The sequence below is a fragment of the Cicer arietinum genome, chromosome 1 (assembly GCF_000331145.2).
Source record: "Cicer arietinum cultivar CDC Frontier isolate Library 1 chromosome 1, Cicar.CDCFrontier_v2.0, whole genome shotgun sequence".
NCBI classification, from domain to species: Eukaryota; Viridiplantae; Streptophyta; class Magnoliopsida; order Fabales; family Fabaceae; genus Cicer; species Cicer arietinum.
Genome location: NC_021160.2, coordinates 6216156 through 6234061, shown reverse-complemented (window position 1 = coordinate 6234061; position 17906 = coordinate 6216156). Strand labels below are relative to the sequence as shown.

The 17906-nt window shown below is 30.8% G+C and overlaps 2 protein-coding genes across 3 annotated transcripts; one reads left to right on the top strand and one right to left on the bottom strand.

The window, feature by feature from the left end:
* Nucleotides 1-463: 463 nt before the first annotated feature.
* LOC101510835 (inositol transporter 4) lies at nt 464-5068 on the top strand. Of its 2 annotated transcripts, XM_004486266.4 has the most exons (6): nt 464-734; nt 824-894; nt 1960-2295; nt 2575-2682; nt 3139-3744; nt 4384-5068. In XM_004486266.4, the coding sequence occupies exons 1-6, from the start codon at nt 599-601 to the stop codon at nt 4861-4863; spliced, it is 1737 nt and encodes a 578-aa protein (XP_004486323.1). In that variant the 5' UTR covers nt 464-598; the 3' UTR covers nt 4864-5068. The 2 variants fall into 2 exon arrangements, with proteins under 2 accessions (XP_004486323.1, XP_073225844.1); XM_073369743.1 differs by lacking the exons at nt 464-734; nt 824-894 and adding an exon at nt 991-1175.
* A 2085-nt stretch (nt 5069-7153) lies between these two features.
* LOC101510510 (uncharacterized) lies at nt 7154-9682 on the bottom strand. Its single transcript, XM_004486265.4, has 2 exons — nt 8136-9682; nt 7154-7562 (listed from the first exon to the last, which is right to left on the bottom strand). Exons 1-2 carry the CDS (start codon nt 9444-9446, stop codon nt 7500-7502), a joined length of 1374 nt encoding a protein of 457 aa, XP_004486322.1. The 5' UTR covers nt 9447-9682; the 3' UTR covers nt 7154-7499.
* Between the last annotated feature and the right edge of the window lie 8224 nt (nt 9683-17906).

Below are 17906 nucleotides of genomic sequence, written 5' to 3'. Positions count from 1 at the left end.
TAGTATGATTATAGAATTGATTCTAATTTAAAGTTAAGATTTCTAGTTATTCGAATTTCAACATAATTTTTATACTTAAATTTATTATTGAACTCATTTTTACACTTTTAAATAAAATTAATTTACTTGAAATCAATTTTATTCACCAAATAGACGCAAAATTATTAATTACTTGAGCTGAATCAATTGAAGTAATCCTTTTATTTAATATCAATATTCCTTATTTAGGCGAAAACAAAATGAATATGTATTTCTTAATATGTATCATTTAAAAAATAAATGAATTGCTATAAGATAGTAAGAAAATTGAATTCAATCTTATCAAAAATATAAAAATCCTATTCAAGAAAATAGTGTCAACTCTAAAAGTGATAAAATCGATGCAGGTGGGACCATACTACGGAGTGTTCACGAGATATCATTAACGACAGTTGTATATATACATGCATTATGTGGACCAAACAAACACATTCATAATTTTCCCCTTCTCTTCGATTCAAATTCAAATTCAAATTCAATTTATTCCCTTCATCTTATACACGTATAATAAAGTATTTAGTGTTACATTTTGAAGTTTTAATAGAAGATTGATAATAAGATGGCGGAGGGTGGTCACGAATTAGCAGATAAATCACAGTTCACAGAATGTTGGCGAAGAACAACGCAATCGCCTTATCTCATGCGTCTTGCTTTATCTGCTGGTATTGGAGGTCTTCTTTTCGGTTACGACACAGGTATTTATATAATACTTAATCGTACACACGTTAATATTGCTGTTGCATTCCATAATTCACTTTTTTTTATCAAATTCTTTCACGTGTAGGTGTCATTTCTGGCGCTTTGTTATACATCCGTGAGGATTTTGAACAAGTTGACAAGAAAACATGGCTCCAGGTTATTATTATTATTTTGTTTCTTACTTTTGGAACTAGTTTTGGTGGGACTCAAATTTTTGCATGGATGAGATTAATATTCTCACTTTATTGATTGTAGAAGGGATGTCTTGTTTTTTGTTTTTTGATATGCAAATGTTGTGGTTGGTTTGATTGGGGGAAGGGGTATTTGTTAGCAAAACTAAGACCTCCTTCTTAATACTCGTCTTAACTCTTAATACTCGTCTTAACTCGTACTACTGAACTAAGTGGGAACTCGAGAAGGCATAGTTGATTCTATAAGTATGTATGATTGGTTTTGTTATGTTTGAGTGTTATTGAGTTAAATTGATTTTACCTTTAAATTTTATTGTAACTTGAAGTTAGAATTTAGAGTTTTTACTTTCAAATTTGACTTTTAGCGTCTATTGTTTAACTCAATTTATATGAATGTATTCAAACATAAATTTTTTTACATTTAACTCACTTTTAAGCAAAATCAATTTTATAAAATCAATTTGCATTATCATAGAAATGAATACACACCAAGTTGCTTTTCTTATGCATTTCAAGGGAATTGGACTCCGTCCAATTTTGCATAAACACATTTACACATCTTAGTCGCTAGATGGAGTTCAGACGACTTAGGGTCCTTTTACTTTATCAATATATTTTCTATTTTTATTTTCTAAAATTTGTGTTCATTTTAACATGTTAATAAAAACGACCATTTGTGATGAAGAGAAGATGAAATGCAAGTCATGTATGATGCATTTCTAGAAATAATGAAAACAATTATTTGACATTTTAATTGTTTCTAGAAATACAGATAGTAATTCATTGTATGAGTCTCACATATTCTTTGTTAGCAAGTAAAATCAACACAAATTGTAGGAAATGAAAATAGAAAATGTTTTCATGGACATTTATATTTCAAGTTGTATTTTAAGACAGACTTAGTGAAGTCAAAATGCGAGCCTCTAGATCTTCAGCCAACGACAAACATCTCTCGACTTCGTGATTTTCCTCGCCGCATGGAATCTGAGACCCATTTCCAGATGGTTGACATGATTGGTTTGTTATGCAGGAAACCATTGTTAGTACTGCTGTTGCAGGAGCTATATTTGGTGCTGCATTTGGAGGATGGATGAATGACAAGCTGGGGAGGAAGAAAACTATTTTACTGGCTGATGTGGTGTTCACTTTAGGTGCATTAGTTATGGCTGTTGCTCCTGCTCCTTGGGCCATCATTGTTGGAAGAGTTTTCGTTGGTTTGGGTGTTGGTGTGGCATCCATGACTTCTCCTCTATATATCTCTGAAGCTTCCCCTGCTAAGATTAGAGGAGCATTAGTATGTATAAATGGTTTACTTATAACAGGTGGCCAGTTCCTATCTTACCTCATCAATTTGGCATTTACCAAGGTACGTTGGATTAAAAGACATGCAATTATTGAAGTTCATACAATGTTGTCAAAAAGATAGCGCTATAACACACATAATTTGAACAAATTGCTATTGTTCTGCAATATGTTATTCGGTACAAATGGTTGTCGAATAGAGGTTACAACAGCGCTATAGCATGTCAATATTGTGGAATTTGAACAAATGACTATTTTGTATTATTCACAATTGACAGCACTGAGTTCATAACATAACATTCGAATGACATTTATATTTTGTCAACAATTTGATTTGTTTCAGGCACCTGGAACGTGGCGTTGGATGCTTGGGGTGGCAGCAATTCCCGCTATAGTACAATTTGTATTAATGTTGTCTCTCCCTGAGTCACCTAGATGGCTCTACAGACAGGTAATCCTAATTATCATCATGCCATGCATATATTTTTTCCAGCCATGACAACGAAGAATTGCTTCAATCTGACAAGATTATTGCTTCAATGTGATTGTGTTTTTAATGAAGTGGGCTATGATTTGAAGTCAATCCTGTGGTCAATTGAAATGAAGCTCTTAAATGATTTTAGTTAACTCATCTTGTATTTCTCATTTGCAAATAATATTGTTATGGTTGATTCCATGCATACAGTTGTAATTTTTGTATGTATTTTTTAAGGCAACTTGTGTATGTATTGAAAAAAAAAAGTTATAGTTATTCACAAGAGTCTTTAGATAACATTGAACTTTACTTCATGCCTAAATTGTGAACAATCCTAAAAACAATAGCTAATACTTATTTTACAGATATGCTACACAATATTTTTTCCTTTGGAGCCAATTTCATGTCTCCTATTTGATTTCTTTTCCACAGAGCAAAGAAGAGGAAGCAAAGCATATCCTGTCAAAAATCTATCGCCCTGATGAAGTTGAAGAGGAGATGAGAGCCATGAAAGAATCCATTGAATTTGAGAAGGCAGAAGAAGGCTTAATTGGTCAAAGTCTTGCACAAAAACTAAAGGGTGCCTGGTCTAATGACGTAGTTCGAAGAGGACTCTATGCAGGCATCACTGTTCAAGTCGTTCAGCAATTTGTCGGTATTAATACAGTTATGTATTACAGTCCAACCATAGTTCAATTTGCTGGAATTGCCTCCAACTCCACAGCACTTGCACTTTCCCTGGTTACTTCTGGTTTGAATGCTGTTGGCACTATATTAAGCATGCTTTGCATTGATAGATTTGGGAGGAGAAAGTTGATGCTCATCTCTTTGATTGGCATTTTTGTTTCCCTCGTAATATTAAGTGGAACATTCTACCAGGCAGCTCACCATGCCCCTGCAATCAGTAAACATGATTCCCTTAGCTTTGGTGGGAACTCTACATGTCCAGCTTACACAACGGCTCCAAATTTATCGTCGTGGAATTGTATGCAATGTTTGCAAAAAGATTGTGCCTTTTGTGCTAACAGCCAAAGTGAAGTAAGTTATACTTAGCTTTTCTCATAAACCAACTATTCTAAAAGTTTAAACTATCAAGTACTTAAGTAAATGAAAATGAATTTTATATCTGACACATCCTCTCATACTAGAGCCCTTTAAACCTGGAGGGTGGATAATGCACAAGCTCATCAATGTTATGGTGAAATTTAACTATGATTTACAAAATTATGCAAATATTTATCAACTCCTAATTGGTTATTAATGCTCATATGTTATAAATCAATTATCTCAAAATCTCAAGTTACATCATACTTATTTACCTTATGAAGTTGACCCAGTGAAAAATATATTTAGTAGGAGGTTATAAATCCACCTTGTTTGCAAAATAAATTCTTCAGGAGGGGTCATACTCTTATTGTTCTGTCAGCCTAAAACACGGTTGTTCCAATACTTATGTATTTCATCCCAAAAAATACATATGGTTTTATTAATCTTGGCTTTTGTCATGATAGCTGTTATAATGACCAATGCTGGTGTACTTTCAATTTCAAATATTGAGTTTCTCATATATTTCTAATCCTTTTCCATGAATATGTAAAATCCTAAATATTTTTCCAACAATTCACATCATGATTAAGCAAGAGTTAATAATGTCATTTCTATCTCTCTGTCATACAGTTTCTTCCAGGAGCATGCTTGGCAGGAGAAAAGGGTATCAGAAGCATGTGTCGCGAACAAAAACGTGTATGGTTTTCTGAGGGTTGTCCAAGCAGAATTGGAATCCTTTCAGTTGTAATCCTTGGACTCTACATAATAGCATACGCTCCTGGAATCGGAACAGTGCCTTGGGTTCTAAACTCTGAGATTTATCCATTGAGATTCAGAGGACTAGGTGGAGGTATAGCAGCAGTTTTCAACTGGTGTGCTAATCTAATTGTTAGTGAATCCTTCTTAAGTATGATAAATACTCTAGGAACTTCTGGCACATTCCTCCTCTTTGCAGGGTTCTCCTTGATTGGCTTTGTAGCCATTTATACGTTAGTGCCTGAAACCAAAGGCCTTCAGTTTGAGGAGGTTGAGAAATTGCTTCAGAAAGGCTTTAGACCTTTCCCATTTGACAGGAAAAAGGATGATAACAAAGGAAAGGATCAAGTGTAAAACTTAGCTTGATTAATTAAATTAAGCCTTTTTGTTCTAGACATAAAATGGGCATGGTCTTGCTATTTTATGGCAAAATTAGTGAAAAACTTATTGTATGTTTGGATTAATTTTGTAGAAATATATTATAATAAATTCCAATCATGTAAAAATGGTTTCAGTTTTCAAAAGAGCTAATTATTATAAAATTAAATGAGTTTATTTCTTTTTTAAGTGTAAAAATGTTCTACACATGTATATAATGATGTATTGTCCCATCCTTTAATGAGTATCATAAGTTATGTTTTTAAACTCATTGAATGATGTACCAACACATCTTACAAGTGGGGGAAAAAAATTAGTGTTGTATTTAAGTTAATACTTAACTCTTTAAGTGCATGTTTGATTTTGCAGTCATGGTTGTTTACTGTAATTTTGTCAGTTCTACCGTAAAACAAAATATGCACTAAGCTCTAATGCGAGAAAAGGCGTGTAATGTAAAACCAAACGAGCATTAAGTGGGTCAGTTAAATTGTTAGTTTGTCAATTAGTTAGCCAATTAGGGGCTGTTAGTTACAACTAACTAACTATTATATAGATTGATACAAGTCATTGACAAACCAATGAGAATGTAATTCAGTTTTCCAAATTCAGTCTACCAATCTTCCTAACAGCTAGTATGACCTTGGAGAAATTAGTTACGTTTGTAGAAGATAATAAGCTAAAATATTTAGGTGAAGAACTACCTATCCAAGCTAGGTATAGATTTTAGTATCATGGTGACCATCATTAACAAAGACACAGCAATGACATAAGAGAGTCTATGGAAAAAAAAATCATCAAGGGTCCACAAAGGTTAAAAGGGTATAAGTATAATAGCTAGTTCAAAGGAGGGAATATAAAATTCTTAAAATGAACAATATGTAGTAGCTTATTATTGTTAAAAAAGTTGTGTATTTGGGATAAAATCGTAATTATCTCTCAAGTGAAATAATCATATAACAGATAGAATACTTGAAAATAGTAATTTGAAAGCAACATGGAGTAGAAGTTTTACAAAATACTTAAGAGGCAAGATCATAATGAAGAAGACGTGAGAATTCAAAATCCTTCTTTAAGTTAAGAAAGGCCAATTCTATCTGCCTATCTCACCAAACAGATTTGCCTTTTGATGATGCAAAGCAATCAAGCTAATAATGTTATTATATATAAAAAACATAGTTAAGAAAACGAAAGAGGAGACCACCGACACCTGGTTAATTCAATTCAAATTCAAAACTTAGGATATATGATAATGAAAGAGCAACCATCCAAACAAACGGCAGGACAAAAACACACCTGCTCTGCCAGCTAATTGGTGATTATTATAAGCGACAAGAAGATTTGAAAGAGGAAAAGAAAATAGAGATCATCAAAACGTAAGATACAAAAATGAAATAACAATGTGTGGTGGTGGAATTAAACTCAAGATTAAGGTGGGGTTCTGATTTGCCCATACAGATGTAACTTAAACCCTCATTTGGTAGCATGCAGCGGGTGAACCGCTTTTCAAGGACAACCAGCGCGACGCGAGGGACCCACAGCATCATCACATTTTCATTCCTATAAAACACCCTCCTAATCTCCCCCTTATCACAATTTTACATTTTTAATACTCACACAACACACTTACCTCAATCTGATTTTAGATCCTGTATGATTGGTTTCATAGTAGGTTTGGTAAAATCACGATGACCAACCAAACAAGTACTAAGATACATGCAATATCTGATCTTTCAGTAGCTGGAAAAAAAAAGAATGGCGAATCTGATACTGAAACTATAAGACTAGACTTACTTGATTTTATAGACTCACGCTTTACTCTTTTAAGAACGTTGATTTAAGAAAACTTTTCTAAAGATTTTTTTGCCTATTTTAGAATTGTGACAATTTAAAGTCACACAAACGCCGTACAAGTTGCTGGTTTACCTGCTTTTGTCAACTTTAGCAAGAAAATATATATTCCATATTTTATTTCCAAGTCTTTCAGCCATTCATACCCAAATTTGGTGACAAAGTATCAGATATGGAATTCTGGGCATGAAAATATCAAACATGTGTAAGCTTGGTGGGCAACAGTTGAATCGTCAAAAACAGCACACTTCAGTTGAGAGTTGCATATTTTCCACTCAAACAGATGAAGTTGATTTACCAGCCTATTCATCAGTGTCAAATACACAAAACTCAAGCTCCAAATGGAAATTATGCACACAGATACAATAGTACTAACTCCACACTTTCGCAACATGCGGGAAGTACATAAAACATACAATGATAAAATCAGAAACCCTTTTTCATAAAACTAGGGGTCATCTATAAGAAATACATTTTTAAAAACCTAATCAACCCAAAACTCAAAGACAACCATGTGTCAAACCAGGAAACACAACAAATTGAAACAAGGGAAAGCAAAATGCCAAACCTAGCTATATTCATGCATCTAAAGGGTCAGCCTATATAGTGTTTTAGATTGCTAGCTTCTTCTAACTTCCATAAACATCCTTCTAAATATGTTTGCCACACTGTACAAACCAGCCAAACCACTATATACATAATAATAATCAATTACATTGTATAATTACCTTCCTAACTAATAACTCAAATATGCAATTACTTCTCTAAGAAGTTGAAGTCGATGCTTCTTGTCTTGATTCTCTCAAATATCGAAGGAGTGTCTCAGCCTGCAAAACAAACCAGAACCCTTATTAAAAGAAGGAGAAAACATTACAATGCAAGGCGAAATAGGGAGAAAAAAATACAGATCCAAGTCTGTTCTTCCACAAAAATCGTCAAATGCAATGATAGAAAATAAATTAACAACACACATTAAAATCAATTTCATCACAATCATAACAATGCCTAAAAATAGAATCGAGGGTAAATGACTTCAATTTCTCATTAAGACATGCCAACCAGAAAACTTTTTTCAGTCAAAAGTGTTATACTTTATCTAAAGCAAACAAACCAATATTGAAACATAGTCTAATAATAGAAGACCCTTTTCTTGCCAAGGTTAATTACAGCTCTTCAATGTGTATAATATTTACATATGAGGAAAAACAGAAAAGAGTCAAAAGATTTCTACATTAGAATAAAGGGTCAACTCAAGTACTCAAAGTCAAGATATCAGAAACAACCAGGCCATAATATTAATAAATAAATATACATATGAAGAAAACTTTGGATTCCTATAGAATGAAGCAAGTACATTAGATTGATTGAACTTGAACTTTGTATTGAGTTGAAGTTTATACCTTATGCTTAGCTCGAGGAGTTCCATTCTGAGAAAGAGCAACAAGAGGAGGAATCCCACCTTCTCTAACAAGTAACCCTCTGTTGGTAACACTGTCAGCACAAAGCTGCAAAAGAGTTAAAACAGCAAATTCCTTTCCTTTCAAAGACCCATCTTCAATGGCTTCAACAAGAGCCGCAATTCCACCTTCTTCAACAATCGCATCCTTCCCTTCCTCAATCCCCGCTAAGCTATTCAACACCACCATTGCTTTCTCCATCATACCATTCCCTTGCTCCGCCACTAGCTCCACCAGAGGTTTCACCACGCCAGCACTCACCGCTCTCTCTTTGTTCTGCTTAACAGAACAAAGCTTGTACAGCGTCGTTAGCGCGTCTTTTTTCCCTCTGTTGGAACCGTTAAGAAGAAGCGAAACTAACGGTGGAATCGCACCTGAAGCTCCGATTGAGCTTTTGTTTTCCTCAACCAAAGCTAAGCTTAGAAGCGCACAAGCCGCGTTTTGCTTCGAAGTTTCAGTTCCTGTTTTCAGCACGTAAATCAACGACTTCACGGCTCCGGCATTTGTTATCAGCTTCTTGTTGTCTTCGTGAAGTGAAAGATTCAGAAGCGCTGTTACTGCGTGTTCTTGAGTCCACGGATCGCTGCATCGAAGCAAAGGAACGAGAAAAGGAACCGCGCCGGATTCTCCGATCAAAACTCTATTATCGGCGCGATTCTTGGCAAGTAATCTCAGTTTCGCCGCCGCTGATCGTTTCACAGCCACCGATGAAGACTGAAGGCCGTCGATGCAGAGTTTCACTGTCGGTTGAAGATCCTCCGGCGAAATACTTTCAATAATCTCCGTTGAGAAATTATCCCTCTGTAAAAACCCCATGCAAGGCTCCGGTTCAGGTTCCTGCTCACCATCTCCACCGGTGTCGCTTATTTGGTTACATTCCGGCGATGGTAAAGTCGCTAACCGTTGTAGTTCACCGGAGATATCGCTGCTACAAGCGGAGAATTCACTGAAGGCTTGTGAGAGATCAAGAAGGTCCTGCTCTGTTGTAGATGACTTAACGGATTTGTTGTTCCGGGAAGCGAGTTCGCCGAGACGGAGGTCGACGACGGAATCGGTGAGATTTTCCGATACACACGTGGACCTCTCGGTAAACGTGCAACTGCTGTTATCATCTTGGAAGATACTTGATCGTATGGTTCGCATGGATCTTCCTATGTTACGCTGCGTTTTGGAGGAAACAGAGGAGTGATACTGGTAGCTTCGTGATAAAGGGAAACGGTTCGAATCAGAGCGAGATTCTTCCAGAGAAACCATTTCTGAAGCTTCCACGTTCACGAATTGGGAATTAGGGTTTGTGTTTTGATTTGTCTGCAATTTTAAACGAGTTTTTGTTTCATAGTGAGTGAAGGCTGCGCCAGGTTGAAGAAGAAGAAGAAAAAAGAGAAAAAGAACAATTACTCTATTTATGTGTTATTATTATTTTAATTTATGTGAATTGAAATTAAAAGGCTGGTTTTTGCTGTGAGTTTGTGGCTTTGGTATCAAGGGAGAGAGATAGAATAACAGGGCGTTTAGATTTGTAGTGGTGACAGTCGGTGGTGATAAGGTGGGACCCGTTTTTTGTAGACAGAATCGACGGTAAGAGATGTGTCGGAAGATGAAAGGATTGAAGTGATGGTGTACTATTAGCATAATTTTATGTAGGGTCGTCGGCGTCTGTTTAAACCGTCGTCGTTTTGTTCGGCTTTTCTCACTTCAACTAGGTGTGCTTGAATTTACTGAAATATCCTCGCTTGTAACTTTTTCTCTTTGGGTTTGGTGGGGACGTAGCATGGGAAGATTTCTGGTGAAGGGAAAGACTGAATCAACAGTTGTCACAAACAAGGGTCATGAATAAATAGCACGTGTTGGAGTCATTGTATAACTCAACCCTGTTTCTTTTTTCTTTCTTTCTTTAATTTAATTATAATGTTATATCCCTCCGCACGTGCGTAGTGCGCTCTCTTTTCTGGTGGTTCTAATAGTAAGCCAAGCCGTAAGAAGAATGTCCAAAATGTCAACAACAAATAAATGAACCAGTAAGAAAAAAATATTGATTGTGTTGGATTACCAACCATGATAAATGCGAATCACCAAACACATGTAAAATATTAATATTCGGATTATGTCAATGTGAAATTTCAATAAACACTTTAGTTAGGAAATAAGAATGCACTAATATTCAATTGGAAATGCAGTTTACTTTCTCGAATTAGGTGGAAGCTCTTATTGAAGTCGGGGAATTTGTGCCATTTAAAATAGATATTGATTGGAGAAATGACATAAAATTAATACATCAGACATAAAAAATTTAAATATTTTTTATATACTTTTTTTTATATAGTATAAGAGAAAATTTTGAGAATTTAGAAACTTTAAAGAATTAAATGAAATCTTGTACTATAGATGTCGGTAGATTAATGTCATGTTTTCCACCACATATATCATATACAGTGTTAAATAATTACTTAACTAATTAGGCCAACTAATTCTAATATTATTAACGTAAAAAATTAAATTGAAATTTTAAATTTTTAAAATGAAAAAGATCTAAATGAAACATTATTAAAATAAATTTAGGAGATCATATACAAAGTTTATATCAATAGTCACATTCAATTTCCTTCAAACACCTCACAAGTTTTTTTATGACATTAAGTCAAAGTTTAATAGAATGATCAAATTAAAAGAATTATATATAATTTTCTTTTTTAAATATTGAAGTATTTAAATAAATAATAAGCATGATTCGAGTGTTAAGAGATTTGAACACTATTTCAAATAAATGGTATGAGATTTGTTATCTAACTTTTAAGAACAGAAAAAACTCAGTTGAAATTAAATAATTCACTAAGTCTGCTTAATAGGTTATTTGAAAGATATTAGTTATTACTAAGTGGCAATGAATATTGTGGCAAATATTAAGGTGAAACACATTTATAAGTGGTATACTGTTGATCGCAATTAAAAACTATTCAAAACTCTAATGATAATTGACAATATTGTTTAGAAGTATAAGTTAATAGTTTTTCTCATTTTTATGTATGAGATACTGATTTGATTGATGTCATTTTAAGGAGTTGAGTTTTTAGAAACATATTATTTTCCTTGTTTTTATCGAGTTAACTTCGATCAAGTCATCATCTCGGTTATAAAAATTAAGAATACTATTTTGAGAAATATCATTCATTTTCGTTAAACTTTTACATGATTTTTAAATATTGGTCCATAGTCGACAACTTAATTTAACAATTTTGCTCAATACTGGATCAATAACATGATTATAATGTTTATGTTTTTATGGGAAAAGAGATGTTCTTAATTGTTCTATGAAAAATGGGTGGGTGTTTATAGTTTAATACAGGATAAATCACAATTTTAGTTTTTGCTCTAACTCAACAAATAATTAAAATTAATCTACGAATGATCAAAATAGTATTTAAAATATACAATTCACTGTCATAAAAATTTATAAAAAATATAATTTAGTGTCAAAATAATATATTATCATTATAACATTAAGAACTAAGCTAACTAACATTTTGATAATTCGATCATTAATTAAAATGACACCGTCCTATACTTTTATTCGTTTAATATATAGTTTACCTAGTCCTGATAATTTGGTTGCCATAGTTATAATAATTATCAAATCATAATTCAACTGACAAATGTCGATATTATTAAATAGAATATTTATTTTAAATTTAAATCTAAAATATTATAATTAAAAATTAATTATGATGATATTAATTATTCCATCTAAGACTTAAAAATAATTTATAGCCATAAAAATTATTTTAATTTTGTTAATGTCACTAAAACACATTAAATATTAATTAGTCTATCTTCCACGGCTACAAATTAGTAAATAATACAAATACATCTGCGTATCCACTAATTTATGTAATACTTTAATTCTAATGTTATGTTACGACGTAGCATACTGAGTTGTCTACAAACAACATTAGTCTGACATAGATCGAGAATATTGGTACGTTTCGTTCATATTTTTCCGCAGTTTCATTTGTTTTTGCAACAAATAACAACCAATGGATTATATTGAAAAGAAGTAATAATTTAATGATTAATAAAAAAAAGTTATAAGTAATGAAAATGCAAATTGATTCCCCAGAAAGTACGAACGACAACTCGTAGAAAATTATTTTTATTTATCATATCAATATCAACGATGTCATGAATAGTGCAACTTTGCGGTTCACATTGACAATTTTATATATAATTATAACAATACATGATCTTTGTTTATAATTAATCATTTCTTTATAAAATTTTATTATTGGACTTACGCTTTTTTCTTAAAATAAATGTTATGCTGATGTGTAGCAAAAGTATAGAAAATACGATATTAATGTTGATAATAACAGATGTGTAAATATAAAATATGAGAGAGTACTATTTTAAGAGAAAAAAAAAGGGAAAATTTGTTTTTTATTTAAACATAAGTAGTTAAATTTCACATCATGACACAAAAAAACAATAGAATATAAATTTGTTGAGAGGGTTCTAAGAAACAACAAATTAAATTACTTTAAAATTACAATAATTTTTAGTATTATATTTCAATCTAAAACTTTAAAATATATCATATTTTCTCAATTTTTAATTAATACAAAACTAATTATTTTCATTTGAATTTTTAAAAATAGATTATTATTAAAATATTGCAGTACATACATGCTTGTATTATATGTGATAATTAAGGGTATGGTACCGTAGTGGTTTAAGCATTTTGTTTTAATCAAAAGATTCAGAGCATACAAATTAGACATAATTATGGTACGAAGAATGCGTCCAAAAAACTAATATATTTTAGTTTATATTTTCAAAAGAATTTTCGACTTTAATTATACGGTGTCGATGATAACGCGTATTTGACCCCAAAAATAGCCACCTAGTGATGCAATGAAAAGAAGAGTTAAAATGTGTTGGTTAGGGAATTGAGGACTTGAGACACGCAAGTAAACTGAGATCACTGAAAATTGTTGGATTTCTAGGAAGATAATTAAGAATGAAAGATCATCTTGAATGTCCATTACAATGTTACTTTTTGGATGTTTTGTTTATGAATCTAATGATGGTTGCCACTTAAATTATTTGTGGTCACACTTTGGTAAATATGGTTCGCTGGCTACTTGCGGCAAAGTAAGAAAAACAATCTACAAATGATTAGGATTCTTGTTGGTGGTCTAGAATAAATCCCTAATCACTATATTTGTGGAGTGACCCAATTAGCTAGATTTGGCAGCTAATGTTCCATTCATATATAAAATTTTGAATGTCAATTATTTTTCTCAAAAAAAAAAAAAAAAAAGAATGCGAATTATATTAGCATACAGCTATGGAGTTATGATATTTGTGCCAAAGAAAAATTATTAAGGACGCCTTTTTTAAACCATAATCATATAAAGGTCTTAAAAAAAGGAGCATACAAAAGTTAAATGCTTGGTTTTGAATACATTTTTAATATAATATTTAGATATTTAATAAATGTTCTAATGATATTTGTTAACATTTGTCATTATTATTTAGGTATTTAAATTTTTTATTCTTAAATCATTAAAATAATATTTTTCTTTTTTATCTTTTAGATAATAATTAAGTTTTTTTTATTTAGTTATTTATTTAATTTTAAGTAATAATTTAATTAATTATGTCGTAAAATATCAACAATGTTATTTTATATTTTTACATAAATCAAGAAAATTCACTATCGTCTTCAAACAAAACTCAAAAAATTATCTATCATCTTCAATTAAATTCAGATTTTTATCGAATTCATAACTCAAATCTTTAATCAAACTTGTGTTTTCATCTCCAACAACAACAACAAATCAATCAAATAAATAATTCACAATTTAAGATTTGATCTCCACATCACCAAGACAATACACTTTTATTATTTCTATCATTCTCCAAGTCAAATTCATAACCTAAATCTTAAAATGTGAGTTTTTATTTGATGAATTTTATTTTGTTGTTTTTTGATATGGAAACATGAGTTTATTTGAAAATTTGAGTTATGAATTTGATGAAAATATGAATTTTGTTGAAGATAATAACTAATTTTTTGTTTTATTTAAAGATGATGAATTTTCAAGAATTATGTAAAAAAAAAAAGTAATATTATTGACATTTTAAGACATAAAAGATCAAATTATTACTTAAAATTAAATAAATGATCAAGTCAGAAAAAAAAAATAACTGAATACCGTAAAAGATATTTTGTCTACTTTAAATCGAATTTACTTCGTCTAGTCTTAAATAAAAATAAATAAAATTAACTTAGGAGACCAGAAAATTATTTTGTCTATTTTAAATGTGAAATTAACAAAAATAACATTTGATGGTCTAAAATATAGTAATTAAATGGTAACTACTTCTACTCTACAATTAATTTGGATTTCATTTTTTTTAATAACCCTTTTATTCTCATGGAACAAGTTTTCCCAATCAATATTTTTTTTATAAATAAAACAATTACTTATTTTGAAAAAATAAATCTACTTATTTCAAGAGGGTAAAAACAATATTTTATACTATATATATGATACATACATACAGGAGTAATTAATATGAGAAAGAGAATAATTAATTAGTGGTCCATTTGGACCTAAATATAAATAACGATTAAATATATTTTTAATTTTTATAAAATTTAAATTTTTTAAATTTTGTCTCTATATAAATTAAATACAACTTTTAGTATCTTTAAAATTATTCATCAAATAATTTTAGTTTCTATTGAAACAATTTTTGTAAAAAATATTTAGATCATTATCTCTATGAAAATTTAAACTTTTTTTTTTTAATTTGAGATGAATTAAATATAAATTCCTTAAATGAAAAAATTTTAAAATAAAAAAAAAAATATAGACTTAGAAGTTAGACTTTTAGTTTATTTTTTATAGACGATATTTTTTGTAATGTTATACACTTGTTTACAAAAATTTATTAAAAATATATGTTGACATAATAATATAGATTAAAATATTATGCATAATAATTTTATATGAATTAAAAATTGCATTTATTTTTTATAGAGACTAAAATTTGAAGTTAAAAATTTATAAAAAAAATTAAAAACATATTTAATTTTATAAATAAAAATTGATAAAAAAATTCAAATATTCTACACCAAATAATATGAATTTTTAATTTAATGTTTGCTTAAATTTTAATAAAGATAGTACTCTGAAAAGGATTGATTTGGAAAATGACAAAACTAATGTCAAACCACTTAAATGCATCTTTTGGATTTTGAAATAAAAGTTGGAACACGGTAACTAACAAATTTCAAAAATGATGGATAAGATAAACGAGCCACTTGAAATGGAAAATGAACTCAGTTGACTAAACAATATTGCATATTTATAATCATATAATTAATAATTAATGACCCTACAATTAATATTATTCGAAAACTCTTGTTATCAATCCACGTGGGAGCAACATATCCATAACATATAGAGTTAAATTTTTAAGGATCACAGCTAAAATTACACTCACAAAGTTGGAGTATAAGGCAAAATTGAATATGGGATAAAAGGGAAATAGCATCATATTGTTTTTACTATTTTCTTTCATATTTCTTAGCTGTTATTCTCACCATTCTTTAGTACTTTAATCAATATAGAGCCTTTTAATGGGACCCTTGTTAAAAGAATCACCAGTATTTCCCTTGGGGTTTCACATGCGCACCCAAAAATGGAGGTGTTATTTAAAATGTTGCTTTGGCATGCTATTGATCAAAGTCTATTATAAAATTAAATTTATCTCCCTTTTCTTTTTTGGTTTTATCATTGTTACATGTTCTAGAGACACAATTGCAAAGCTAGGATTTCATCTTTGGAGGACCGGGTCCAAAAATATAATTTTATAAATTATTGTAAATTTTCCAATGCACAGTATATATACAAATAGTGTAATTGATTTTTAGATGATTTTTTATAGTTAAGTAAATACATAAATATATTTATTCCAATCAATAATATTTTCTTTTTTTAGTAATAAAAAAAAAAGAAATATTCTAAATAAGAAAAACAATTCTAAACCAATTAATTTTTATTTGAGTAAAAGAATAAGGTGAATTTTTCTCACCCCAAATACTTTTCGGACTTATCAATTCAGATGTTTTCTTTTGTCAAAATGCACCTAACAATTCAGACGTATTAATTGGAAATTTTTAAAAACATACGGAGTGGGAAAAAAGTTGCGAAAAAAGTAAAAAGAAAATACTGAACAAGAAAAAAATTATAAACCAACGAACTTGAAATTGCGAGTCATGGGCTTATCACTACTTGGGCTTTTTCCCTAGGCTCGTGGGATTTGCTCATAAAGTAGCTCTAGCTTATTTTTCATTCTCTTGAACCAATGCTTAAAATCCAACAAGATTATTCATTAAAAAAATCCAACAAGATTCACACTAACAAAAGAAAGAGGGAATTTAGTGAGAAGTGAGAAAAGAAAGAGCCAAGGGATCAAGGGTTGAGTGAAATATGAGCAAGAAAAGTTCAAGTTATATTGTTGAGTTCATCTTGAAGGAGAAAGGGACAATTTCAAGGATTCTCCATTTCTATAATCTAGTTTATTTATATTAATAATAAAGATGATGTGTTAGATCATGAGAGAGTCCAAAAGTATAAGTATTCCCTCTTAATTGGTGGTATTATTTGGTCAAATCATCAAAATTATTCCTTCACATAAAAAAAGGAGGATGTGCATTCCAAAGTTATGAAGTGTTTTATTGAACTGTGAGACTGACTACACATTCAAACTTATAAAATAGAGATTTGATTTACAAGAGTTCTTGTAAATCTAAGCACTGACTACCATTATCATACTTGGAATTTTTAAGCCACATTATTTTCTTATAAATCGAAATATTCGTGAAGAGTTTCATGATTCCATCCAAGAGAACAAAACCAAGAGTGATAGTGAGAAAGAAAATTCTAACATTTGTCTTTGAGAGATAGAAAACCTTGTTTCCATCTTAGTCTGGTGAGAGTTGAGAGACATTGGATAGTGAGATTGAGAGATCCTCTTTATCAAGAGAGTTGTTGTTGAGCTTAGTGTGAGCAAGTGGTTCAAGTTATTCACAACAATACACTTACGAATTCGGTTTAATTATTGAATCTTGTAAGAAACTCATACAAGTATTTTGTGGGTCTATATATCTTGTCCCAAACACTACGCGAAAAATGGTATTTTACAGCGCTTTTTTTAAGCCATTTACAGCGCTTTTTCAAAAAATTAAGCGCTGTAGTATCCAGCGCTGTAAAAAGATACAACAGCGCTCTTTAAAATAAAAAAGCGCTGTAAATCTCTTCTAAAAACGCGCTGCTTGTTGTATTAGTTTTACGGCGCTTTTTAAAAAAAGCGCTGTAATATGCATTCCTTTATTTCAATTAGATCTCTTTCTGGGATTATAACAACAATCTCCTTCATAAATCGTAATATACAGTATCCGCAGTCTATGTTGTTAGTTTGACGAGAGCACTATAAAATAAAACATATAAGTCAATAAATATTTGTGGATTGATTGTTAATGAAATTTTAAAGCCATACATTTCAAACCTTTATTAGAATCCATGTGATTTATTTGATTTTTGCTTCGACACTGTAGCACCCATTTGAGCTCGGAAAACTTGTAAAACACTATCAAATAAATGTGATTATTAGCATTAACAGACACATTATATATATATATATATA